This window comes from Piliocolobus tephrosceles, chromosome 3, assembly GCF_002776525.5.
Source record: "Piliocolobus tephrosceles isolate RC106 chromosome 3, ASM277652v3, whole genome shotgun sequence".
Lineage (NCBI taxonomy): Eukaryota > Metazoa > Chordata > Mammalia > Primates > Cercopithecidae > Piliocolobus > Piliocolobus tephrosceles.
In genome coordinates this window covers 113,014,506-113,042,035 of record NC_045436.1, presented here as the reverse complement: position 1 = coordinate 113,042,035, position 27,530 = coordinate 113,014,506, and the positions used below count along the sequence as shown (strand labels likewise).

The 27,530-nt window shown below is 38.1% G+C and overlaps 1 protein-coding gene and 1 non-coding gene across 2 annotated transcripts in view; one reads left to right on the top strand and one right to left on the bottom strand.

Moving 5' to 3' along the window:
• Positions 1-21,977, bottom strand: part of CCDC158 (coiled-coil domain containing 158) — a 101,865-nt gene extending 79,888 nt beyond the window's left edge. Inside the window, exons 1-4 of the mRNA XM_023222577.1 lie at positions 21,786-21,977; positions 19,632-19,774; positions 12,354-12,571; positions 28-137 (exon numbers count right to left, since the gene is read on the bottom strand). Coding sequence (XP_023078345.1) covers positions 28-137; positions 12,354-12,571; positions 19,632-19,701 — 398 coding nt within the window. The 5' untranslated portion in view covers positions 19,702-19,774; positions 21,786-21,977. The remainder of the gene's footprint in view (positions 1-27; positions 138-12,353; positions 12,572-19,631; positions 19,775-21,785) is intronic.
• LOC111549418 lies at positions 18,573-18,647 on the top strand. The gene has a single exon (XR_002733726.1). It is a non-coding gene; the product is annotated as a small nucleolar RNA SNORD50 (small nucleolar RNA).
• Positions 21,978-27,530: the final 5,553 nt, after the last annotated feature.

Here is a 27,530-nt window from a genome sequence, read left to right as displayed (position 1 = left end):
CTTTAAAATAATTTCACAAATCCCAACCTGATGTCAGCCATAGCATCTCTCTCCATTTGCATCTCCTGAAGTTTTGTTTGCAAATCAATGACTGACTGCCTCAAATAAAACTTTTGTTTCTCATGCAATTCATTGCTCTGAAAAAAAAGCCATGCAAATTAATCATTAGAGAAACACATTTCCTTATAGCTAGTAAGTTCCAAAAATCTATATATATTTTCAATTCATTTTTATGTCTACTTCCTTCCCTCACTGCTGCAGTTCAAAGCCTAATTAATAATTTCTCACTTAGATTACGAGAATACCTTAACTAGTCTCCCTGTATCAAGCTTGACCCCGTTTAATCCATTCTGTAAAACCAAAACTCTGCTTCTAAAACAAATCTTACTTCCAGCTCAACATGGAGATAGGAATACATTTTTTACACGAAAACATGAGAATTGGTTGAAATTCTGTACATAAAAAAGTCAATCCCTACCTCCTACTCACTTAAAATACCTGGCAGCAGACACCACCACCCAAAACTCCAGGTGTCCTACTACAGAGAAATACACAAAGATTTCTAAGATCAGGCACTGAGGGATCTCCCAGCACAGAAGATGCTGTAGGAGATGCTCCCGTATATAGTTGATGCCGTACCTAATTCTCCCAAAGCAAAGCCATCAAGTTCTGCCCATGAATAGAGAATTTGCCATCAGCCTTTTTATTACCTAATTCTTGAATATAAACAGAAAACCAAAAACTGCTGAACACTTGAAGAAAAATCACAAAGTAATAAATAGATTAATATCAAATAAACAAGCAAACACCCAGAAAAAAAGAGAACCAGAGAAAACAAAGAAAGATAATGCAAGGAATAGAAGAATACTTCAAAAACTTGTATTCACAGAGAAATTCAAGAGACATTATCAGCATAAAGCAAGAATAAGATGCTATGCCACAGAAGTGATCAGAGGAGAAAGGGTCATGAAAATTAAAAATATGGTTGTAAACGAAAAAGTTCAATTCGATAGAAATGTTGCAAGTCAAGAAATATCCTCCAAAGGTAGAAAAAGTAGACAAATTTTTGAAACAAAAAGTAAAAGATGTAGAGATTTAACTGAGGTGAAAGTATGTTGCCAACAGGAACTTTGGAAAGACAGAACTGAAAAAACAGAAGAAGGGAAACTGCCAAAGAAAAAATGCAACCGAATTCCTCCAAACTGAAAGGCACACGTCTACAGACAAATAGGTCTACTGAGTCCCTAGCATGGTGAATGAAAAAACAAAAATTCATACCTAAGTACATTATGGTGGCATTTCAGAGACAAAGAAAAGATGTTAAAGATGAAATTCAAGTAAGTAAAAAATAAAAAATCATCTACAAAGGAACAAGAACCAGATACACAACTCAATAGCGATACTGAATGCAAAAGCACAATATCTTCAAAAGATTGGGATAAATTACTTTCAACTTTACCAAGCCAATTATCAATCAAGTGTGAGTGTAAAATAGAGTCACTCTCAGATATGCAAAGATTCATAAAATGTATCTCTTTCTTAAGAATTTAACAGTTTATTAAGAATTTAACAAAGACGTGTTTTGACTAAATGAAGAAGTAGATCAAGAAAGAAGACAGGAGAGGCTGGAGGCAGAGCAAGATGGCAGAATAGAAGCCTACACCATTCATTCCCTCACACCTGCCATCCCCAATGGGAACATCAAATTTTAAAAACTATCTGCACACAGAAAAGCACCATCCTAAGAACACAAAAGTCAAGTGAAAAATAGTGAGGCAGGAAAATAGGGTCTGGAGGCAGGGAACATAAGGCTGATTCACACTTCAGCTGTAACAGGAAATATCCTCTCCTTAGGGTGTAGGATGTAAATGACTTTGTAACTTTATTTCATTTTCCCCATTTACATAGGGCATACCCCCAAGTAACCAATGGAATCCTCTAGGGAGTATTTAAACTCCCAGAAATTCTCTAACGAGGCTTTTGAGTTCCTATGCTCAGGAACTTTTGAGTTCCTATGCACAGTGTATGAAAGTACACTGTGGAGTGTACTTTCATTTTCAATAAATTCCTTCATTCCTTCCTTGGTTTGTGTGTTTTGTCCAATTCTTTGTTCAAGACGCCAAGAACCTGGACACCCTCCACCATTAAAAATAGTACCTGGTTTTAATTCATATGGTGGAAAGAGGCATTGAGGAGGGCAGGAGAGACAGTCTCGAATCTCCAACGCCACTCCTTTCACCATCCCCCAGCAGTGGCTATGCAGAGGATCTGCGTAGGGGAGGGAGAGCACAGCAACGGGGGATTTTATATTTAATTCAGTGCTGCCCCATCAGAGGGGAGAATCAAGCCATGCTGGGCTTAGAGGGAGCATTTGAACCAGCCCTAGTCAGAGGGGAATCGTCCATTTCAGTGGTCAGAACTCAAGTTTCTCAGCAAGCCTCACCACCACATGCTGAAGTGCACTGGGGTCCTAGGTAAATTTGAAAGGCAGCCTAGGACACAAGGACTGCAATTCTTAGGCAATTCCTAGTGCTAGGCTGGGCTTAGAGCCAGTAAACTAGGGTGGCATGTGACCTAAGGAGACCCAAGCTGGTGTGGTTAAGGGAGTGCTTGCACAATCCCTTTCCCAACCCCAGACAGTGCAGCTTGCAGCAACAAAAGTGACTCCTTCCTTCTACTTGAGGAGAGGAGAGCAAAGCGTAAAAAGGACTTTGTCTTGCATGTTAGATACCAGTTCAGCCACAGCAGGGTAGGGCAGTGGGCAGAGTCATGAGGTCCCCATTCAAAGACCTACCTCCTGGACAACAATTCAAGATATACCCTGGGCCAAAAGGGAACCCATTGCCTTGAAGGGAAGAATGCAGTCCTGGAAGGGTTCATTACCTGCTGACTAAAGAGTCCTTGGGGACCAGGCATGGTGGCTCACACCTGTAATTCCAGCACTTTGAGAAGCCGAGGTGGGCAGATCATTTGAGTTCAGGAGTTCGAGACCAGCCTGACCAACATACTGAAACCCTGTCTCTACTAAAAATCCAAAAAATTAGGCTGGGCGAGGTAGCTCACGCCTGTAATCCCGGCACTTTGGGAGGCCGAGGCGGGCATCATGAGGTCAGGAGTTCGAGAACAGCCTGGCCAAGATGGTGAAATCCTGTCTCTACCAAAAATACAAAAATTAGCCAGGTGTGGTGGCATGTGCCTGTAGTCCCAGCTACTCAGGAGGCTGAGGCAGAGGTTGCAGTGAGCTGAGATTGCGCCACTGCACTCCAGCCTGGGCCAGCCTGGGTGACAGAGACAGACTCTGTCTCAAAAAAAAAAAAAAACCAAATCAAAACAAAAAAATTAGCCGGGCATGGTGGCGCATGCCTGTAGTCTCAGGTACTTAGGGGGCTGAGGCAGGAGAATCATTTGAACCTGGGAGTCAGAAGTTGCAGTGAGCTGAGATGGCACACTGCACTCCAGCCTGGGTGACAGAACATGACTCTATCTCAAAAAATAATAAAAATTAAAAAAATACAAATAAAGAACCCTTGGGCCCTGAATAACCAGCAGTGATACCCTGAGAGTATGCTTTGGGCCTTGGGCTTTAAGATGTGCTGGCTTCAGGAGTGACCTAGCACATTACCAGCTATGGTGGCTACAGTGAAAGACTCCTTCTGTTTGAGAAAAGCAGAGGGAAAAGTAAAGGAGACTTTGTCTTACACCCTAGATACCAGCTCAGCCACAGTGGGTAGAGCAACAAGCAGGCTCTTGGAGTCTCTAAGTCCAGGATTATGCATTTGGACAGGGCAGCATTTCTGGACCTGTCCTGTGTCAGAAGGGAACCCAGTGCCCTAAAGGGTGAGTCCCAGGCCTGGCAACATTCACCACAAGCTAATCAAAGAGCCCTTGGCTTTAAGTGAACATCAGTGGTGGCAGGGCAGAAACCCCATGGACTAGTGGTGGTCGTGGCCACAGGGAGAAGCTCCTCTGCCTTTGGAAAGAGGAGGAAAGAATGGGAAGGACTTTGTATTGTGGTTTGACTGACAGCTTAGCCGCAGTAGAATAGAACATAAGGTAAACTGCTAAGGTATTTGGCTCCAATCCCTGGCTCCCGGACAGCATGTCTGGACATGTACACGACCTGGGGGATCTCACCACCCTGAAGGGAAGGACCCTGGACAAGACTCAGTGCAGTGCTGACTTCAGGTCTGACCCATTACATTCCCAGTGCTGGCAGCCACAGGAGTGCTTGCATAACCACACCCCCAGTTCCACGTGGGTCAGCACAGAGAGGGAGACAGACAGAGAAACTCCATATGTTTGGGAGAAAGGTAAGAGAAAAGAACAAGTCTCTGCCTGGTAATCCAGAGAATTCTTCCAGATCTTAACCAAGACCACCAAGGCAGTACCTCTATGAGTCTGCAAAAACCACAGCGTTATTAGGCTTGGGGTTTTGAATACTGGAAAGCCTTCCTGAGAAGGCTAGGCACAAATAAGCTCAACTGTGAAGACTACCACAAATAACTAACTTCAATGCCCAGACACCGAGGTACATCTACAAGCATCAACACCATCCGGGAAAACATGACCTCACTAAATGAACTAAGTAAGGTACCAGGGACCAATCCTGAAAAAAACAGAGATATATGACTTTTCAGACAGATAATTCAAAATATCTGTTTTGAGGAAATTCAAAGAAATTAAAGACAACTCAGAAAAAGAATTCAGAATTCTATCAGATAAATTTAATAAACAGATTAAAATAATTACAAAGAATCAAGCAGAAATATTAGAATTGAAAAATGCAATTGATGTGCTGAAGAATGCATCAGAGTCTCCTAATACCAGAAATGATCAAGCAGAAGAAAGAATTAGTCAGAAGACAGGCTATTTGAAAATATACAGTCAGAGGAAACAAAATAAAAAAGAAAACAAAACAATGAAGCACACCTACAAGATCTAGAAAATGGTCTCAAAAGGGCAAATCTAACTTATTGGCTTTAAAAGGGAGTTAGAGAAAGAGATGGGGTAGAAAGTTTATTCAAAGGGAAAGTATCAGAGAACTTCCCAACCCTAGAGAAAAATACCAACATTCAAGTACAAGGTTACAGAACATCAAGCAGATTTAACTCAAAGAAGACTATCTCAAGGCAGTTAATAATCAAACTCCCAAAGGTCAAGGATAAAGGATCCTGAAAGCAGCAAGATAAAAGAAACAACATACAATGAAGTTCCAGTACATCTGGCAGCAGGCTTTTCAGTGGAAACCTTACATGCCAGGAGAGAGTGGCATGACGTATTTAAAGTGCTGAAGGAAAAAGACCATCTACCACAGAATAGTATACCTAGTGAAAATATCCTTCAAACATGAAGGAGAAATAAACACTTTTCTAGAAAACAAAAGATGAGGAATTTCATCAACACCAGACCAGACCCATCCTACAAGAAATGCTAAAGGGAGTTCTTCAATCTGAAAGAGAAGGATGTTAATAAGCAAGAATAAATCATCCAAAGGTACAAAACTCATTGATAATAGTAAGCACACAGAAATACACAGAATAATATAACACTGTAATAGTGATGTGTAAACTTCTCTTAAGTAGAAAGGCTAAAGATAAACCAATCAAAAATAATCATAACAACTTTTCAAGCCATAGATATTACAATAAGATTCAAATAGAAACAACTAAAAGTTAAAAAGTGGGGGCACAAAGTCAAAAGTGTAGAGTTTGTATTAGTTTTGTTTTTATATGTTTGTTTGTTTATGCAATCAGCATTAAACTGTCATCACTTAAAAAATGATGGGTTTAAAATAATGGCTTATAAGAGAGTATTGCAAGCCTCATGGTAACCTCAAAGGTGAAAAACATACAACAGATATGCAGAAAATAAAAGCAAGAAATCAAAGCACGGTAGTTAGTTATCAGACCTTACTAACATTAGTGTCACTAGATTTGGTATAAAACCAACTGCTAAATTTGACTGGCTTAAAAATAAAGAAATCAAAGCATACCAACAGAGAAAAATCACCTTCACTAGGAGGAATACAGGAAGGAAAAGAAGAAGGAAGAGAAGACTACAAAACAACCAGAAAACAAATAACAAAAATGGCAGGAGTAAGTCCTTACTCATCAATAACAACATTGAACATAAATGGACTAAACTCTCTAATCAAAAGACACAGAGTGGCTGAATGGATTAAAAAACAAGACTCACTGATCTGTTGCCAACAAGAAACACACTACACCTACAAAGACACACACAGTCTGAAAATAAAGGGATGGAAAAAGATATTCCATGCCAATGGAAACCAAAAAAGAGCAGATGTAGCTATACTTATATCAGACAAAACAGATTTCAAGACAAAAACTATAAGAAGAGACAAAGAAGTCACAATATAATGATAAATGGGTCAATTCAGTAGGAGGAGGTAACAATTTAAAATACATATGCAGCCATGACTGGGGCATCCAGATATATAAAGCAAATATTATCAGAAATAAAAGAGAGATAAGCCTCAATACAATAATAGCAAGATACATCAACACCCCACTTTCAGGACTGGACAGATCATCCAGACAGAAAATCTACAAAGAAACATAAAACCTAATCTGCACCATAGACCAAATGGAGCCAATAGATATTTACAGAACATTTCATCCAAAGGCTGCAGAATACAGCCTTGTATACACACAGCAATAGACACAGGAATGTTCTGGGCAGAATACATTTCTCAGCACATGGATGATTCTCAAGGAGAGACCATATGTTAGGTCACAAAACAAGTCTTAAAACATCCAAGAAAACCTGAAATAATATCAACCATCTTCTCTGACAACAAGGGAATAAAACTACAAATCAATAACAAGAGGAATTTTGGAAACCATACAAATACACAGAAATTAAATATGCTCCTGAATAACCAGTGAGTCAATGAAGAAATTACGAAGGAAATTAAAAATTTTTTTGAAACAGATGATAATGGAAACACAACATCCCAAAACCTATGGGATACAGTGAAAGCAGTACCAAGAGGGAAATATATATCTATTAAGTGCCTACTTCAAAAAAGAAGAAAAACTTCAAATAAACAATTTAAATGATGTATTTTAAAGAACCAGAAAAGCAAGAGCAAACTGAACCCAAAATTAGTACAAGAAAAGAAATAATAAAGATCAGAGCAGAAATAAAATTAAAATGAAAATAATACAAAAGATCAATGAAACAAAAAGTTGTTTTTTTGACAAGATAAACAAATTTGACAAACTTTTAGCCAGACTAAGAAAAAAAGAGAAGATCCAAATAAATATATTCAGAGACAAAAAAGAATACATTACAACTGATACTGCATAAATTCAAAGGATCATTAGTAGCTACTATGAGTGATTACATGCCAATGAACTGGAAACATCTAGAAAAAAAGGACAAATTCCTAGACACATACAACTTACCAGGATTGAACCCTGAAGAAATCTAAACCTGAACAAGTCCTAGTAAAGAAAAGCCCAGAACCTGATGGCTTCACTGCTGAATACCAAACATTTAAAGAACCAACACCAATTATACTCAACTGTTCCAAAAAATCGAGGAAGAGGAACTTCTTCCAAACTAATTCTACAATGGCAGTTATTACCCTGATACCAAAACCAGACAAAGACACATCAAAAAAAGAAAACTACAGGTCAGTATCTCTGATGAATATTGATGCAGAAATTCTCAACAAAATACTAGCAAACTGAATTCAGCAATACATTAAAAAGTTCATACATTATGACCAAGTGGGATTTACCCCTGGGATGCAAGGATGGTTAAACATATGTAAATCAATCAATGTGATACATCATATCAACATAATGAAAAACAAAAACCATATGATTATTTCAATTGAGGCCGAAAAAGCATTTGATAAAGTTAAACATCTCTTCAGGATAAAACTCTCAAAAAAATGGGTATAGAATAGAAAACAATGCAGCATACCTACAAGATCAACATAATAAAAGCCATATATGACAGAACCACAGCTAGTATTATACTTAACGGAGAAAAACTAAAAGCCTTTCCTGCGAGATCTGGAACACAACAAAGATGCCCACTTTCACCATTGTTATTCAACATAGTACTGGAAGTCCTAGCTTGAGCAATCACATAGAGAAAGAAAGAAATGACATTCAAACTGGAATGGAAGAAGTCAAATTATCCTTGTTTGCAGATGATATAATCTTATATTTGGAAAAACCTAAAGACTCCACCAAAAAACTATTAGAACTAATAAGCAAATTCAGTCACACTGCAGGACACAGTCAACATACAAAAATCAATAGCATTTCTCTACGCCAACAGTAAGCAATCTGAAAAATAAATTAAAAAAGTAATCCCATTACAAGTTCCACAAATAAAATGAAATAACTAGGAATTAATCAAAGAAGTGAAAGACCTCAACAATAAAAACTATAAAATACTGATGAAAGAAATGGAAAAGGACACCAAAAATCGGAAAGGTATCCCATATTCATGGATTAGAAAAATCAATATTGTTAAAATGTCCATAAAATCCAAAGCAATCTACAGATTCAATGCAATCTCTATCAAAATACTAATGTTATTCTTCACAGAAATAGAAAAAACAATCTTAAAATTCATATGGAGTCACAAAAGATGCAGAATGGCCAAAGCTATCCTGAACAAAAAGAATAAAACTGGGGGAACCCATTATCTGACTTCAAATTACACTACAGAGCTACAGTAACCAGAACAGCATGGTACTGGCATAAAAACAAACACATAGAACAATAGAATGGAGAACCCAGAAATGAATCCACTCACATACAGAGAATTTATTTTCAACAAAGGTGCCAAGAACATATATTAGGGAAAAGACAGTTTTTTCAATAAATAGTACTGGGAAAACTGGATATCCATATGCAGAAGAATGAAACTAGACCGCTATCTCTCACCATATTTAAAAATCAAATCAAAATGGGTTAAAGATTTATATATAAGACCTTGGCCGGGCGCGGTGGCTCAAGCCTGTAATCCCAGCACTTTGGGAGGCCGAGACGGGCGGATCACGAGGTCAGGAGATCGAGACCATCCTGGCTAACACGGTGAAACTCCGTCTCTACTAAAAAAAATATTAAAAAACTAGCCAGGCGATGTGGTGGGTGCCTGTAGTCCCAGTTACTCGGGAGGCTGAGGCAGGAGAATGGCGTAAACCTGGGAGGCGGAGCTTGCAGTGAGCCAAGATCGCGCCACTGTACTCCAGCCTGGGCGACAGGGCGAGACTCCGTCTCAAAAAAAAAAAGACCTCAAACTATGAAACTCTATGAGAAAACATTGGGGGAAACTTCCTAGGACACTGGTCTAGGCAAAAATTTCTTGAGTAATACCCCACATGCACAGGCAACTAATACAAAAATGGACAAATGGGATCACATCAAGTTAGAAAGCTTCTACATAGCAAAGGAAACAATCAACAAAGTGAAGAGAAAACCCACAGAATGGAAGGAAATATCTGCAAACTACTCATTTGACAAGGGATTAATAACCAGAATATATAAGGAGCTCAAACAACTCTATAGGAAAAAAATCTAGTAATTTGACTAAAAATAGGGAAATGATTTGAATAGACATTTTTCAAAGAACAAATACAAATGGCAAACAGGTATATGAGAAAGTGCTCAATATCACTGATCATTAGAGAAATGCAAATCTGAACTACAATGAGATATCAACTCACCCCAGTTAAAATAGTTTTTATCCAAAAGTTAGGCAATAACAAATGCTGGCAAGGATATGGAGAAAAGGGAACCCTTGTACACTGTTGGTGGGAATGTGAATTAGTACAACCACTATAAAGAACAGTTTGGAGGTCCCTCAAAAAACTGAAAATAGAGCTACCATACGATCCAGCAATCCCACTGTTGGGTATATACCCCCCAAAAAGGAAATCAATATACCAAAGAGGTATCTGCACTCCCATGTTTGTTGCAGACTGTTCACAATAGTCAAGATTTGGAAGCAACCTTAGTGTCCAACCACAGATGAATGGATACAGAAAATGTGGTACTTATAAACAGTGGAGTACCATTTGCCATAAAAAAGAATGAGATACTGTCATTTGCAACAACATGGATGGAACTGGAGGTCATTACGTTAAGTGAAATAAGCCAGGCACAGAAAGACAGACATCACATATTCTTGCTTATTTGTGGGATCTAAAAATCAAAACAATTGAACTCATGGAGATAGAGAGTAGAGGGACAGTTATCAGAGAGGGTGGGAAGGGTAGTGGGGGAGTGCCAAGGGGAGGTGGGGATGGTTAATAGGTACAAAAAAGTACAATGAATAAGACCTAGTATTTGATAGCACAACAGGGTGACTATAGTCAATAATAATTCAATTGTACATTTTCAAATAACTAAAAGAATATAATTTGATTTTTTGTAACATGAAGTATAAATGCTTGAGAGGATGGATACCCAATTTTCCATTATGTGATTTTTTACACATTGCATGCCTGACCAAAATAGCTCACATACCCATAAATACATACGCCTTTTTGTTTAATCAAAAAAAAAAAAAAAAAAAAAGAAAGAAGAGCGAAAACAGTGATTCCTGGAAACCATGGATCCAACATGGAAAGTAGTGGCAGAAGCCTTAGGAAAAGAGTTATACAAGAGACCTAAGAGAAACTAATCTAGACTGGGCAAAAGGTCAGAAGATGCTTGGAGTGTCCTGGGTCAAAGGAGGATATAGAAAACCTATATGATGTATTTTTTTCTAATAAGGATATGATAAAGGCAAATAGTATAAGGAAAAAGAAAGGCAATTAGGAACCCCAGTAAAAACAAAAACCTACACAAGAAGGAAATTTACTGATTTAACACATATTTACTGAAGGCCAATAAAGTGTCATATACTGTTAGGGGATAGACATAGAAAACAAATTAAGACACTGTTTCTTCTCCGCATTGGTACCTCTGTGCTTTCTTTGTCTATATATACATCTTCATTAGTGTACTTATCATGGGGTAATTCCACTGTTTATATGACAAGCTCCCCTTCCAGACTATGAATTCCTTGTAAGTCCTATCTTATTCATTTTTTTATCCCTGTGCATACTGGGGTACATAATTTTCAACACTAAATAAAATTGTAGATTTTTTTTTCCTAAAAATGTTCATACAATCTGATGAGGTAATGTGGTAATGAGAAAAATTAGATGTACTAAATACTACAATAAATGTGTATAAATGGCAGTAACTGTACAGAGGAGAGTACATCTAATGTCATCTAGAGGAAAGGCTTCAGAGAAGAAAATGCCTGGGCTGAGTCTTGGTGCACAATAAGAGTTTGCCAGGCAGATAAAGTAGAGAAGAGAAAATGGCCTGGGCAAAGGCATGCAGGTCTGGAATAGCACGGTATCCAGGGATGAGCAAGTGGCCTGATACTGCCAGAATAGAGGTACCTATGGAGAATGGGTAGCATATGAGGCTAAAATGTACCAGGGCGAGGTTAGAGCATGAAGAGCTTCGGATGTGACAGTAAGGAGTTTGGCTTTTAGATTGTTAATTACTGGGACCCAATATGCAATTGTAAAGACAGTTTGATTCTACATAATGTCCACTTGAATTTTTTTTTTTTTTTTTTTTTTGAGACGGAGTCTCGCTCTGTCGCCCAGGCTGGAGTGCAGTGGCGCGATCTCGGCTCACTGCAAGCTCCTCCTCCCGGGTTCATGCCATTCTCCTGCCTCAGCCTCCCGAGTAGCTGGGACTACAGGCGCCCACCACCTCGCCCGGCTAATTTTTTGTATTTTTAGTAGAGACGGGATTTCACTGTGTTAGCCAGGATGGTCTCGACCTCCTGACCTCGTGATCCGCCCGCCTCGGCCTCCCAAAGTGCTGGGATTACAGGCGTGAGCCACCGCGCCCGGCCGAAATTTTTAGCAAATAACTTCTAGATGCTATTTAGCTATGATGCATACAAACATATCTAAAAACCTACCCTCTGTCATTGTTTGTAAAGAGAAATCAGGTATCATGTTAGCAGGACAACAAGTCTACGCCAATCATTAATTATAACTGCAGATAAATGCTACTTATAATTTTGAGTTATTCAAGTTTTGTTAAAATTTACATTGTGAAACCAACGTGCTTTAAATAATTATTAAAAAAAGAAAAATAAATATGTAGACTTTTCATTAGCCCAATTTTAATACTGAAAATAGAAGGCACAGGTCAAATTAACAAATTTAATCAATAAACCCATTGTTGGTTTTTCTTCCAGGAAGTTGTATAACTGGCTTTACAACTACATATTGGACCTCACTGTTGTCTCCCAAATAGCATCAGGTACTAGAAGAGAAGGCAACTCACTTCATTTAGTCTTCTCTGTAAATCTTTGACTTGATGTGAATATTCTTCTAAAACACGTTCAAAGTGTTCCTTTCCAGGATATTGGATGATTTTTCTAGGAGAATCAAGTTCCACTTCATATTTAGGGAAAAAAGGAACCTGTGTCAAAGTCCCAGCTGAAGATGTGTTTTCAATTATTGTACCACGAATAGATGACACAAAAAACGGACTTGAAGAACCTAAATATCAAAGAATTCATTAATTAACTTTTTTTTTTTGCGAAGGAGTTTCGCTCTCGTTGCCCAAGCTGGAGTGCAATGACGCGATCTCGCTCATTGCAACCTCTGCCTCCCGGTTCAAGCGATTCTCCTGCCTCAGCCTCCCGAGTAGCTGGGAATATAGAAGCAAGCCACCATGCCCAGCTAATTTTTTGTATTTTTAGTAGAAACAGGGTTTCACCATGTTAGCCATGGTGAAACCATGGTCTGGTCTCGAACTCCTGACCTCCTGACCTCAGGTGATCTGCCCACCTCGGCCTCCCACAGTGCTGGGATTACATGTATGAGCCACTGGGCCTGGGCCATTAATTAACTTTTTTATAAAATAATTTTGTGCACAGTTATGCTAACTGATTCCCTTACTGAACCCCAAAGAAGTTCAAGGTCTCGGGGGAAAATACACACGTGAAGGGATAAAGCAATTTGGGCCTTAAACTGGTGCTGTAGCAGGATGAGACTATTAGGGGCCTTCTTGGGAGAAGGTGAATGTATTTTGCATGTGAGTGAAATGTAAATAATTTGTGATCCGGGGCAAACTAGTGGTGGTTTTAAAATATGTCCAAAAATTCTTTGATATTCCTCCCTTGAGGAGGTAGAGGTTAATTTCCCTCCTTTTTGTAAGAAAGGGGAAGGAAGGGTGTATGTGTTTATGTGTGTTTGTAGCATTTGCTTAATTTTGCAAAAAACAAACAAAAACCTGGAAGAATAAAACAAACTCATAAAACAGTTATCTGTGGGGTATAGGGATAAGTGGAAACAGAGTGGTACAGATAGGGATGGCAGCAAGACTCTATTTAGAGCATACTGTTTACAAAGTTTTTATTTCTGAGCCATGTAAATGTTACATGTATTCAAAAATAAAATTAAAAACAAAATGAAAATAAATTAAATACTAACAAAAACAAGTAAACCTAAGTAAATAAGGACATCGATAACCACCTCAAAGAGAAAAGAAGATTGTTCCTTCAAATAACATTAGAACACAGTGCTAACGTTAGAACACAGTGCTAACGTTAGAACACTGTACAGCCAGCCTTGGTTATTGAGTAAGTGGTTAATGTTGGTAGTGTTGTTATAATTCTGAAACTAGTTCATGTGTATTATAGAAGAGAGAAAATGAATAAATGTACTGAAGTCTTTGGAAATTAGGGTTTTCATTGTAGGAAAGACACAAACACGAATGATAAGGAAGAACTCTATGATATCGGATTTGAATTTGAGTTATCAGTGCTTCTAACTTATGATTTTTAAAAACTGACTTCCAAGCTTTAGCCACTGAATGGTCCGAGACACAATGGCACCTCAGTAGCAATATGCATGCCAGATCTTGATTTCTGAATATGATTCCCTCCTAAAAGGAACAAGGGCTTCCTAGCAAAATGGTTGAATCCAGGTCTGAGGGAACAGGCAAAATACAAGGTGAGCCTGAAACATTTTGATATGCCAGAAAGCAATAAATTGGGGTAATGCCTTTAAAAAGACACAGAAGCCAGCTTTAAGCGGCTGGTCAAATTTGATACACTGAAAATCAAAAACAGTAGTGACAGCAATGCATCATAGCACTTTAAATTAAAAAAACAAAAGATGGTTCTATAATGATAACAGGGAAAGCTGTTTTATTCCTGAAGAATGTCAGCTAATAACTATGATAAAATTAGAAAATCATCAATGTAATAATAGATTTAGGCACGGATCTTTACTTGACACTAAAGCCACTGGATGAAGGATTATTTAGTAGCAGGATATTCACAGGGTTTCAAAAGATACGCTAAAGATTACATTTTAATTATAAAAGGAGAAATGTAACTTTCAATTAGTGGGATGTGGCATTATGTGTTCCCTGGGGGTATGCCGTAAAAGTATACATCACTTGGCTGGGCATGGTGGCTCATGGCTGTAATCCTAGCACTTTGGGAGGCCAAGGCAGGTGGAGTGCCTGAGTTCAGGAGTTCAAGACCAGCCTGGGCAACATGGTGAAACCCCGTCTCTACTAAAAATACAAAAAATTAGCCAGGCGTGGTGGTGCGTGCCTGTAATCCCAGCTACTTGGGAGGCTGAGGCACAAGAATCGTTTGAACCCGGAAGGCGGAGGTGACAGTGAGCTGAGATCATGCCACTGCACTCCAGCTTGGGTGACAGAGCGGGACCAAAAAAAAAAAAAAATGTATACATCGCTTATGTAAAACTCTTGTCAAATGAGTATAATCTAAATCTGAACATGAGAAACAATTTTTAAAATTCTAGAATGGGGACATTCTACGGTACATTCTGTAATAACTGTTCTGAACTCTTAAAGCCAATGCCATGAGAAACATGCAAGAGAGAGAGAATGGTTATAAATTTAAAGAGAATAAGGAGATGAAACAACCAAATACAATTCATGATCTTTGATTTGATCCTAGATTGGTAAAAATACCTAAGACTTTTTGGGAGGACAACTGGAGAAATTTAAATATGAACACATTAGATGATACTGTATTGACAGTATTTATCTTAGATATAATAATGTGGTTTGAGAAAATCATCCTTAATCTTAGGAGACGTACCATTCAGGTTTTAAAGCAAGAATCATGATGCTTTAAACTAATTTTCAAATAGTCTGGCAAAATGAGATACATATTATAGGTACACAGATAAAGCAAATATGACAAAATGTGGACAACTGGTGAATCCAGTTGGAGGGTATATAAAGTGAGCACTGTATTGTTCTTTCCATTTTTCCACAACTTCAGAAAATTTCAAATAAAAAACTGTTTGGGTGGGGAACATCGCACACTGGGGCCTATTGGGGTGCAGAAGGAGAGAGAGCGTCAGGATACATGGCTAATGCATACAGGGCTTAATACTCAGGTGATGGGTTGATAGGTGCCGCAAACCATGATGGCACACATATACCTATGCAACACACCTGCATATCCTGTACATGTATCCCAGAACTTAAAATTAAATTAAATTAAATTAAATTAAATTAAATTAAATTAAATTAAATTAAGTTAAATTAAAAATAAATAGGCCAGGCGCCGTGGCTCACGCATGTAATCTCAGCACTTTGGGAGGCCAAGACAGGTGGATTGCCTGAGTTCAGGAGTTCAAGACCAGCCTGGGCAACACGATGAAACCCCATCTCTACTAAAACTACAAAAAATTAGCCTGGAATGGTTGTGGGTGCCTGTAGTCCCAGCTACTCGGGAGGCTGAGGCAGGAGAATGGCATGAACCCAGGAGGTGGAGCTTGCAGTGAGCCTAGATCGTGCCACTGCACTCTAGCCTGGGCGATGACAGAGCAAGACTCCGTCTCAAACAAAATAAATAAATACATAAATAAATAAATAAATAAATAAATAAAAAGCAGTTCATTGGACTTAGCAAAGAGGGGGAATCTGGCCACATTGGCCAGAGTGATTTCATTGGAATACTGGGTGCAAAAGCTGTAAGGCAGTAGCTTGTAGAGTGAACAGATGGTTAGGAAACGTAGCTAGGGAATACAGATTTTTCTTTTAGAAGGTACAACTATGAAGGAGAGATCAGGAAGGGATAGGTCGGGGAAAAGGGTTTTTGTCATTTTGGTTTGTGTGTTCTATGTATTTGTTAGTGTTTTTAGATTGGGAGAGACTTCGCAAGGTTTTTCTGATGCAAAGGTGCAAACTGAGAGAAAGAGGCTGAAGATACGAATGAGCAGGGGTAATTTCTGAGCCAGATCTCTGAAGGGGCAGAGGAGTTGACAGTGGGGAGAGAAAAGAAAAACATGGTTAGTGAATTAAGAAGCTGACTCTTCCACTGAGCTACCGGAGAAGGAGGCATGGACTGCGAAAAATAGTGGGCCTTCAGTACAGGATATGAGAATAAAACAGAGGACCACCATAGGGCTTCTATTTTCTCTAGAAATTAGGAAATAATGTTATCTGAGAGTGAGAAAGAAGAAGACAGGGAAAGGGAGTTAAGAATGGTGTGATTTTCATATGTTTATTGCGGCACTATTCACAGTAGCAAAGACTTGGAACCAACCCAAATGTCCATCAATGATAGACTGGATTAAGAAAATGTGGCACATATACACCATGGAATACTATGTAGTCATAAAAAAGAATGAGTTCAAGTCTTTTGTAGGGACATGGATGAAGCTGGAAACCATCATTCTGAGTGAACTCTCGCAAGGACAGAAAACCAAACACCGCACGTTCTCACTCATAGGTGGGAATTGAACAATGAGAACACTTGGACACAGGGTAGGGAACATCACACACTGGGGCCTGTTGTGGGGTTGGGTGATAGGGGAGGGTTAGCATTAGGAGAAATACCTAACATAAATGACGAGTTAATGGGCGCAGCACACCAACACGGCACATGTATACATATGTGACAAACCCGCACATTGTGCACATGTACCCTAGAACTTAAAGTATCATAATAAAAAAAACCTCATACTCCTCCCTCTGCACCACCCCTCACAACCAAAAAAACAAAACAAAAAAAAGAATGGTGTGATTTTGAAATAAGTATTATGGAAAACTGGAAAGATACCTGGCTAAGATCATGAGAACAATTTCTTAGCAGCATCCAATTGAGGTAAGAGACTGACTTTGAAGTGGAATACACAATACACAAGTGGAATACACAAATGTGTATTTTCCCTAGCAAATTCAAAATCTTGCAGCAGCCCACTGAATAACAGGGAAGGCAGTCAGCCTGATAAGGATTTGGTTTTTCCTGTATGAGTGCAAGAGAATAATAAAGGGGAAAGGAAGTTGAGAATACTGGCAAGTGACTGGCTGAAACAAGGAAAGACACAAAAGAAAGTGAAGACAGAAAGAGGCTGATAATTTTGGAGAAAATGGCAGAACCTAAAGCAGTTGTTCTCAACCTTTGCTATAAAAATCAGGATCACCTGGGGAGCTTTAAAAAAAATCCAGCAGTGCCTGATCTCCACTCTAGACCTACTGAATCAGAGTCTCAAGCTGTGGATCTAAGCCATTTAAGTGTTTAAAATCTCAAAAAGTGATTTTTGACATGGGTCCCCCACCTTCATGTGCAGAAAACAGGTGTACTCTAGGAATAAGGGAGTGAGACTGTTGAAAGATAGGAGGTTAAAAGAAAAACAAACTTCCTTTCTTTGCCAGTAGCACTCCCACAAGCATGGTAAATGTTCCTAAAACCCACAGACTTTCTGTAGAAAGTGTGACAAGCACCAACTCCACAAAATGACACAGTACAAGAAGGGCGAGGATTATCTGTATGCCCAGAGAAAGCAGCATGATGACAGCAAGCAGAGTGGCTATGTTGGGCAGACTAAGTCGATTTTCTGGAAAAAGACTAAAACGATCAAGAAGATTGTGCTGATGCCCTGAGTGCACTGAACCCAGCTGCAGATCTAAGAGAATGCTGGCGACCAAAAGATGCAAGCCTTTTGAACTGGCTTGAGATATGAAGAGAAAGGGCCAAGCGATCCAGTTCTCAGTGTCATCTTTTGTTTTATTATGAAGACAATAAAATCTTGAGTTTATGTTAAAAAAAAAAAAAAAGACAAGAGGTTGAATTTCAGAAGTCTATCAGTTCTTGGTAATAAGATCCACAATAAGGGAGTGGGTAACTAGAGTAAAGGTAAAATAATAAGAATTTAAGAGGTCAAAAAGCTGTAAGTCTAAGATCTTAGATGGGTCACCCATGAGGATGGTATTACAGGATGATGATGCACCTGAGCAGGGAGGGACAACCCGTGATCTAAGTGCCAGTGCCAATAATGAGTATGAGGATGTGGCTATGTAGGAAGTGAGCAAGTGGAGGTGGGCAGAGGAGATGAATGTAGTAAGGTGGAGATGACAATGGCATTTTAGGATGTATGCGCATAGTGAGAAGCAGAAATGTTTATACAATAAGGGTGCTGAAAGAAATGTTTCTAAGCAGACCAGTAAAACAACAGATCAGTATGTGAGAATAATCTCTGCATGCACTAAAAGAATGAGTTACATCTGTGATTATCCTATTTCGAATCTGAATTTCTACTAGAAAAAAAAAACTTGTATGATTCTGGCTTCTGAGATAGACCATTAAATTGAAAAGAAAAAATGAATGAGGAGAGATGGGCAAGGAAGGGAAAGTGCAGGTCATTTGCCTGATTGTCCTTGAAGGCATTCGCTTTCCTTCCCCTTCTCTGTTGAGTGTTGTAGGTTCCCTTTCTAGTTCTCTTCCAGGAAGGTTTGCAATGGGAAGAGCTGGCAGAAGAGCCGGAGGCAGCAGAAAGGGGGAAACCAAGGTCATGGTCCTCTCACTGTCTCAAACGGGGATCTGGTAGTTAGTGGTGGCTTCAGCTCCTTCCAGGCAGCCCTCTCCGTGGTTCTACCTCTAGTTTCCACGGCCTTGCAACAGCTGCTTTTCTCATTGTCCTTCTAGCCAAAGGCATGATTGGTAGCAGCTTCCTGCAGCTGGTAATTTCTGTGTTGTTTCATCCCTTTAGGCTTTGCAGCTCTTTCAACACCCATGTAACCATTCCCTGTATTAAATTCCAACCATTTATTCCATCTGTGCCTGTTTTCCTGACATAGGAATCACTTTTTGATTGAAATAATTTGGATCAGAGGTGATGGGGCCCTGAACCAGAATACCAGTAACGGAAATGGAGAGGGAAAAAATGAATTCAAGAGACATTTCAAAGGTAAAATCAGCAGGGCCTCAGTACCTGACTGGATGTAGCAGCAGGTAAGGAAAAGGAAGTGAAATGATACAAAATTCTGACAGGGTAGACCAAGAGACACAGGAGGAAGAGAAGGCATTAGGAAGGCATGGTGCATGTTGAGGCTGAAGTACCTCAATGTAGAAACATTTTTTAAAACAAAAAATTCCTTAAAAGACAAAGGAATTTCTTCTTCAAAAAGTAGAATTATAAACAATATGGTAGACATTCATGACCATGGTCTGCAACCTCCATGGTTAAAAACAAAACATACTAGAAACAGCAGCTTGAATGAATATCATGAAGATTGGTTAATTCTAATTTTTTCCCATTTTGTTTTATAAACAGCACATACCTTCATTAGATGTCACACCACTACTTGATAAAATATCTTCATTATTTGATTCACAAGCTTTTGATTCCATATTAAATATTGCCACCTCTTCTTAGAGATCTTGAAGTATGAATGGTTCCCTCTTTGGTTCTTTTGGTTCCTGTCTATGAAAGACAGAGATTCAATCTTTATTAATAAGGTACGATGTAAAAAAAGTTCATAGAGGAACAGGAACTGACTTTTTAACATTTGAAATTTAGTAATAATTTCTTCTCCAGAAAAATAATTATACAGAAATATATTATATTACATAAAATTAATAAGTGAATACAATCTTATGGTGAAAGTTATTGATTTTAATGACTATTAAAGACAATCTGAAAATAAGAAACTAATAATTATTGTGGTAATTAGTGCTCTGATTTGGGGTAGAGGTTTCTCATAAAGTTACACCATCGAATAATGGAAGAAAATATCTCCTTAGCAAACACCACAAATCATCAAAATAGAAGTCACTAGTAAAAGTTGAAGAACTTCTTTGATGTCAAATAGTGCTCACAATTTTCGTTTGAACTAAGAGGAGAATTCTAAATGTGGAGAACAATGTTGGTGGTCTGATTTCAAATCTTCCTCTCATCCTCCCAAATGGCCATAAAGTCAACCAGGCACTCCACACCTCTAGCATCACTAGAAGACAGAGAGTACCACAACCTTCAAATAATCTGCAAGTAGAGGGAAAAGCTTTTTCCAGAACGATTCCTACAGCCCACCTACCAACACTACAAGCCTAAGGGTACAGAAAATGGGAGGGAAGAGGTAAGCAGAAGACAGAAAAAGTACAGGTAAATTCACCCCCAGATGTGAAAAAGTAAAGGTCAAAATATTAAGCACAGGTTAGAACCTGATAGTCCACAGCCCTGACAGTGGAGTAGGTATTTGAAGAAGTAGTGGCCTCAGAGAAGCAGTGTTTCTTGGGGCAAATGAGATACAGAGAGAAAAGATGGTCTCCCCTAGGGACACGGCAGTCAAGGGAAAGAAGGAAATGAGAGAGAAACACTAAGGAACCAGCAGAAACAAAACACAAGCTACATATACCACCCTCCTTCCACCCTTCCCACCTAATACCACTAACCATAAAGATGTTATTTGAGACATAACAGTCTCAAAGTAAGAACCTTGTCCACAAAATGAATAGGAATAGATAAAAGCAGACTACATCTACTGCAAAATGTCAGAAAACATGAATAAAATCTTTTCTGATGATGAAAAGTCTCTCCCACAAACAATAAACATGAAGCCAAAGAAAACTGTAACATAATACTCCAAACTGAATCCAGTATGCTCAAACACGCATTTAGGGGTATGAAAAATCCCCCCTGAATTAGAAATGTAAAGTCAAAGAATAAAAATGGACAAGAAACAAAACAAAAAAACAAACAAACAGGAAGAGATTAAATGAGAGTTGATTAAAGTTAGGAAAGACAGAGAAATAAAAAACAAAATTATATCAGAAATAAAGACTGAATCACAAAGTATACAAGCAATGACAGGTTGTAATAAAAATTTAATAAAGGCACTGAAGAAAATCAGGAAAGCCACCATTAGAATAAAAAATAAAATAAAGAAGTAAAAAGGGTGAAAGCCGGGCCTGGTGGCTCACGCCTGTAATCCCAGCACTTAGGGAGGCAGAAGCAGGAGGATAGCTTGAACCCAGGAGTTCAAGACCTATCTGGGCAACAGAGCAAGACCCCATTCTCCACAAAAAGGAAGAAAAGAAGACCAAAAAAAAAAAAAGAGTGAGAGAGGATTGAAATGGAAGACAAGTAAATAAGGTTGAATATAACTGGGTTTCCTAAAGGAAAAACAGAACAATGAAACAGAACTATTATTTAAAACTATAATCCAAGAAAATTTTCTAGATACAAAGACCTGAATCTACACATTTTCCATACTAGGGAAAGGTGACCAAGAATGATCAACTCTGAGACTTACACTATTAAAACAATATTAAGACTTTAAAGATAATGAAAAAATTCTCAGTACCTCCAGGCAAAAAAGAAATGAAATAATTTACAAAGGCAAGAAGATTAGACTGGCACCAGGTTATTAAAAAGCAACACACACAGTAAGGCAAGAGTGTAGTAGTACTTTCAAGAAAGAAAAGAAAGGACGAACCAAGGATATTACAGCCAGCCAAGATGTCCTTCAAAAGGTCTGAAGCCACAAAAAAAGCAGTTTTGACTGTACCGGAACACTGTGCCGTGTGCCTCTGCTGAGGATTCTGCTAGAGAAGATGAGCCTCATATACCCAAAAGACCACTGTAAAATGTGGCAACTGGTGAAGATCTTCAAGGTTTCGTGTAGGTTCTAAATTTTCAAAAGTAAATTTGGAAAAAAAGGATAAATACAAACATTTAAAAAACAAGACTGCAAAAACTGCAAGGAGACTGATGCTGAATATTTAAATATTCAGTTATAGAGTTGAGAAAAACAAAGGTGAGGTAATGGCACTGAGTAGTGATATAAATATTATGTGCATGACAAAGGAGAATAAATGTAACTAAAAACGGAAGGAAGAGGAAGAAAAGCAGAAAGTAAAAGACCATTGACTGTTATAAATGGAATAGACAGTAGTCGAAGGACACCACTTAAAACTGACAAAAAGTAAAAGGTCAAGTAAGAAAAAGGGGTTTTAAAAGTGCACTATAAAAAGCATAAGTACAAAAGTAACCACTAGAGTAAAAATACAAACCTTCTTAAATGACAAAGAATTCTAAAGGGAAACATAAAGAAGAAACACCAAATAAAGAAACTCTAGCAAATATAACACATTCAGTAATTACACCCACAAGATAATATAATGGTGTGAAAAAAATACCACAGAATTTAGACCAGTCATGTTGATAAATGTCAGAGGACTTAACTTGCCTATTGGAAGACAAGGATTTTCAAATTGGCTTTTAAAAAAAACAACTCTTCTAAGTACAAAAAAGTATGCCTAAAATCATACAGATTCAAAAAGATTTAAAATAAAGGGATGAACAAAAATTTTCCAGGCAAATGAAAACAATAAGAAAGCACCGGTTAAAATCCTGATACCAGACTTCAAGCCAGAGAGCATTAACTAAAACAAAATGCAGTGCACTTGAAGTTAAGAGCCACATTCCACAATAAAGATATGTACCATATAACACAGCAATCACTTGGATAAAGCATAAATCCACAGAAGATATGCTAAGAACTGCAAACACAGTAATAATGGGAGGCTTTAACAGACAATTAGTATTACACAGGCCAAGTGGACAAAAAATAAGTAGAGATATAAAAGATTTAGAAGAACTAATCACTAAGGTAGACCTTCTGGCTATATATTAAACACTATACTTTGATAACAGACAATATACTTTCCTCACCAAGGGCACATGACACATTCACAAAAATCAGTCACATTCTAGGGCACAAATAAAAGGTTGGTAGGCTCCATAAAGTAGAAATGTTAAAAACTACACCTTCTGGTCACAGTATAACAAAGCTAAAAATTAAAGTCAAAATCTCCAAATTAAAAAGGTCTTTCCACTTGGAAATTAAAAGGCCTTCTATTAAACAACTCTTGTGTGATAAGGGAAATACAAGCTGAAATTAAATAATTTCTGAAAAATAATAAATAATAAGGAAAATAGTACATATCAATCTGTGACATACATTAAAATAGTAAAAAGATGAAAATTCCCAGCCCTGGACACATATATCAATAACAATGAAATAATAAAAGTAAATTAAGTCTCTAACACAAAAACATAGAAAAATGGGTGAACCAAAAGAAAGCACAAGTAGGAAATAATAAATGCAAAAGCAGAAATTAATATAGAAAAAAGAAAAACAATTGGTCAAATTCATGAATCAAAACCTTGATTCTTTAAAAAACAAAACAAAACAGATGTGGGTGAGGACCACTAACGTGATGGGAAGAGGAAGATCAGGTAACACATTGCTTATCATTTTTACATTAATTCATGATTGTAAGCATAAAGTGCTTAAAATTTTTTTAAAAAAACTCTGAGCATAACAGTTTTTATTAAACTGAATTCATTTTTGTTATACTCACATTTTCTTCCTTTTGATTACTGAGATGCCACCTGTCAAAACTACAATCAACGATAGAACATATCTACCTTAATATGTTTCGTGCTATCATTTTTTAGGAAGTAAGTAGTAGGCAGGGAGATATTCCATAAAGAATTATAACAAATAGAATGTTAGTCAAGATTGCTAGGCAATTTAAATGTTCTAAATAGAAGAGACTGCTACTTGAGAAAAAAAACCTTGCCTATTGAAAGAAAAGGATTTTCAAATTGGCTTATAAAAAACGACTCTATGCTGTGTACAAGAAGCATGACTTCTCATTTAAACGAGTTTCACTGTGAATGTTTATTGTATAATTTTATTGATACACTAAAATGATACATTTTGGGATTCTTCAGGATAACGAATGACACTAAGAAAGTTCAAATTGCTGAGTACTGTTATCATGAATTAGAGATCAATCAGAAGCATAAAGAAATGAGTAGGAGAGGTATAGAACCACAACCAAATACTGGCAAATCATATAGTAATTCACTATCAAAGACTTTAGTATTAAGCAGGAAACAGAATCTAAGACTGAGGCAGAACTGAAACTAGAAGTTAGAGAGTAGAGAAAAGAAGAAAGAGGAAGGTTTGGCTTTAGAATATTCTGATGTTGAAAACCACACTTGTTTACTTCGATGTAAGATGATGAATGCTTGTGTTATCATAACTCAGTATGAATGCTTGTGTTATTCATAACAGGCTGTTGGAAAGCAGCAGTCCTTCAAAGGGGAATTTTTTTCTTAGAAAATTAGTAGTGTACAGAAGACAGCACAGGTTTATTCACTTTAAAATAGAGTTTTAAAGCAACCATTCATTTGTGAAGAGGAGGCTTAGTACCTCTGTTGCCAATGCTGGTAGTTATTTTGTGTGTGTATTCTAGAGTAATGAAAATCTGCATTTAAATAATATTTGTAATTCATTTTCACTATTTTAGACTGACCATATATCCTCAATTTGGTCAAGACATCAGTGTTTCTCTACTTTTGTGACACTATAGGAATTGAAATAGTTTTTCTATTTTCAGGCATATAGCTTATGAAATGATTAAAGATTTCTAGAAAAAGCAAGGTTTTTTGCTTTGGTAAATCATAAAACTGTCTAAAAAAAGCTCTGCACTTGGTTGAACTGGGGATCATAACATGAACTTACATGTGTTTATTTTAAATCTCTGAGTAAAATACAGAGGTGAGACCTTGGCCTCTCTGATATGCCCAAGGTCTATTTTGAACAGTTCTGCCTGATTTAAAATTATGAACAAGTTCACATTAAAAGGAGCCTTATATTTCTAAAAAGTAATATCTAGGCCGGGTGCAGTGGCTTACACCTGTAATCCCAGCACTTTGGGAGGCCAAGGTGGGCAGATCACGCGGTCAGGAGATAGAGACCATCCTGGCCAACATGGTGAAACCCCATCTCTACTAAAAATACAAAAAATTAGCCGGGCGTGGTGGTGGGCACCTGTAGTCCCAGCTACTTGGGAGGCTGAGGCAGGAGAATGGAGTGAACCCGGGAGGCGGGGCTTGTGGACAGCAGAGATCGCGCCACTGCACTCCAGCCTGGGCAAGAGCGCAAGACTCTGTCTCAAAAAATAAAATAAAATAAAATAAAAAGTAATGTCTATGTAACTATTCTACTCTAGTTATTTGATTGGAATGTTGCAGAAAAAAAAAAAAAGAGTCTAAGAAACCACAGACCACAAAGAGGGAACTTTTGGAGGAAAATTACCTAAAGCCTTAGGCTTTGTTATATAGTTGAGATAAAACATTTAAAAGTATCTCCTGGGTTCTGACTCCTCCTCCTTGGATTCAAAAGACCCTGGTAAGTATGCACTTATACTTTTCCTAGTGTGAATAATCCTCACCTTGATTTCTTTTCGTATGGCTACTAGTTAAGGCAGACTTCTCATGTGACTATCATAGAATGAATAACTGATTTAGAATCCGTTTTTTTTTTTTTTTTTTTGAGACAGAGTCTTGCTCTGTCGCCAGGCTGGAGTGCAGTGGTGTGATCTTGGCTCACTGCAACCTCCACCTCCTGGGTTCAAGCAATTCTCCCACCTCTGCCTCCTGAGTAGCTGAGATTATAGGGATGTGGCACCATGCCCAACTAATTTTTGTATTTTTAGTAGAGACAGAGTTTCACCGTGTTGGCCAGGCTGGTCTTCAACTCCTGGCCTCAAGTGATCGCCTGCCTCGGCCTCCCAAAGTGCCGGGATTGCAGGTGTGAGCCACCACGCGTGGCCCAAGCTCTATTTTGATTGGGTACAGATGACTTATGATGTATGTTCTATTTAGATTCCTGGATTCTTCAACTGACTCAAGCTCCTAGGATGATGAACCACCCTACCTTCCACAGAAACCTGAGACTGGGGATCTTACAGAACTGGTCTGTATTCTTTCAGAACCAGTCTGCAGGTATGTTTTCCTTGGGAAATTCTGAGGTACCTCAAGACTGATTCAAATGAACATATCTGGCCTGGTACAATCTCAGAAACACAATAAGGAGAACCATTCATGCTGAACAGCATTGTACTACCTGAATTGCTGTTAGCTGCTTATTAACTTCACATGCTCTCAGTGTCTGTTTTCTCAATCACACTTTTTCAAGTCTCTGGATGTTGCAATCCTAGCTCTGTGATCTACTAGCTGTGTTACATTGAGAACAATATTTAACCTCTGTATGACTATACGGGAGAGATAAAAAGTATACAGTTTAAAAGGTAAAAGGGTATATACCTTAAAAGAATAAGAGTTAACTGAGATAACTCATGCACAGGCCTTCCTACATAGTAACTGCAGGCCTTCCTATATAGTAACTGCCTCAACACATATAAAGTACCAAACAATTGGATAGCAATAACATGAATAAAAAGAATAAGAGTTAACTGAGATAACTCATGCACAGGCCTTCCTACATAGTAACTGCAGGCTTTCCTATATAGTAACTGCCTCAACACATATAAAGTACCAAACAATTGGATAGCAATAACATGAATAACAATACTATCTGGCAGGGCGCAGTGGCTCACGCCTGTAATCCCAACACTTTGGGAAGCCAAGGTGGGCGGGGATCCCTTGAGCCCAAAAGTTAGAGACCAGCCTGGTTAACAGAGTGAGACTCTGTCTTTACAAAAAAATGAAAAAATTAGCCGGGCATGGTGGTACTTGCCTGTAGTCCCAGCTACATGGAAGGGTGAGGTGGGAGGATCCCTTGAGCCCAGGAGTTCAAGGCTGTAATAAGCCATGATTACCACTTCACTCCAGCCTGGGTGACACAGCAAGATCCCATCTCAAAAAAACAAAAACAAAAAAAACACCCCCAAATCCCAATACTATCTTTATAACCTAAGCAGTGTATGTAAACTAACTCACTTTCCCATAATAAAGCGCTATATTACGTTACATATAGGCCCACTAACAGAAAAGAAAGTGGGTTTAATCTGCATTGACTAAACACAGGGACTAGTATAATGTAATATGGAATTAAGCTATTTACGATCACATTTCACCCATACATAATACCATCTAGTAAGGAGGCAATATGGAAGAAGCACAGAACTTAGAATCAGGAAACTTAATTCTGTCATCAGTTAACCGTGAGGGCATGGGCAGACCTTTTCATATCTCTGAGTGTCAATTTCCACCCTTACTAAATGAAATTATAGTTGTGTTTTTCAAACCCTTCTTAAGCAGTGGAAATGTTTCTTTAAATCTTCTGAGCCCCACATACCCTCCTCTCTGCCCCAGAAACACCTCTATGAAACACAGAGGGCTCCACTGAACATAGTCTGAA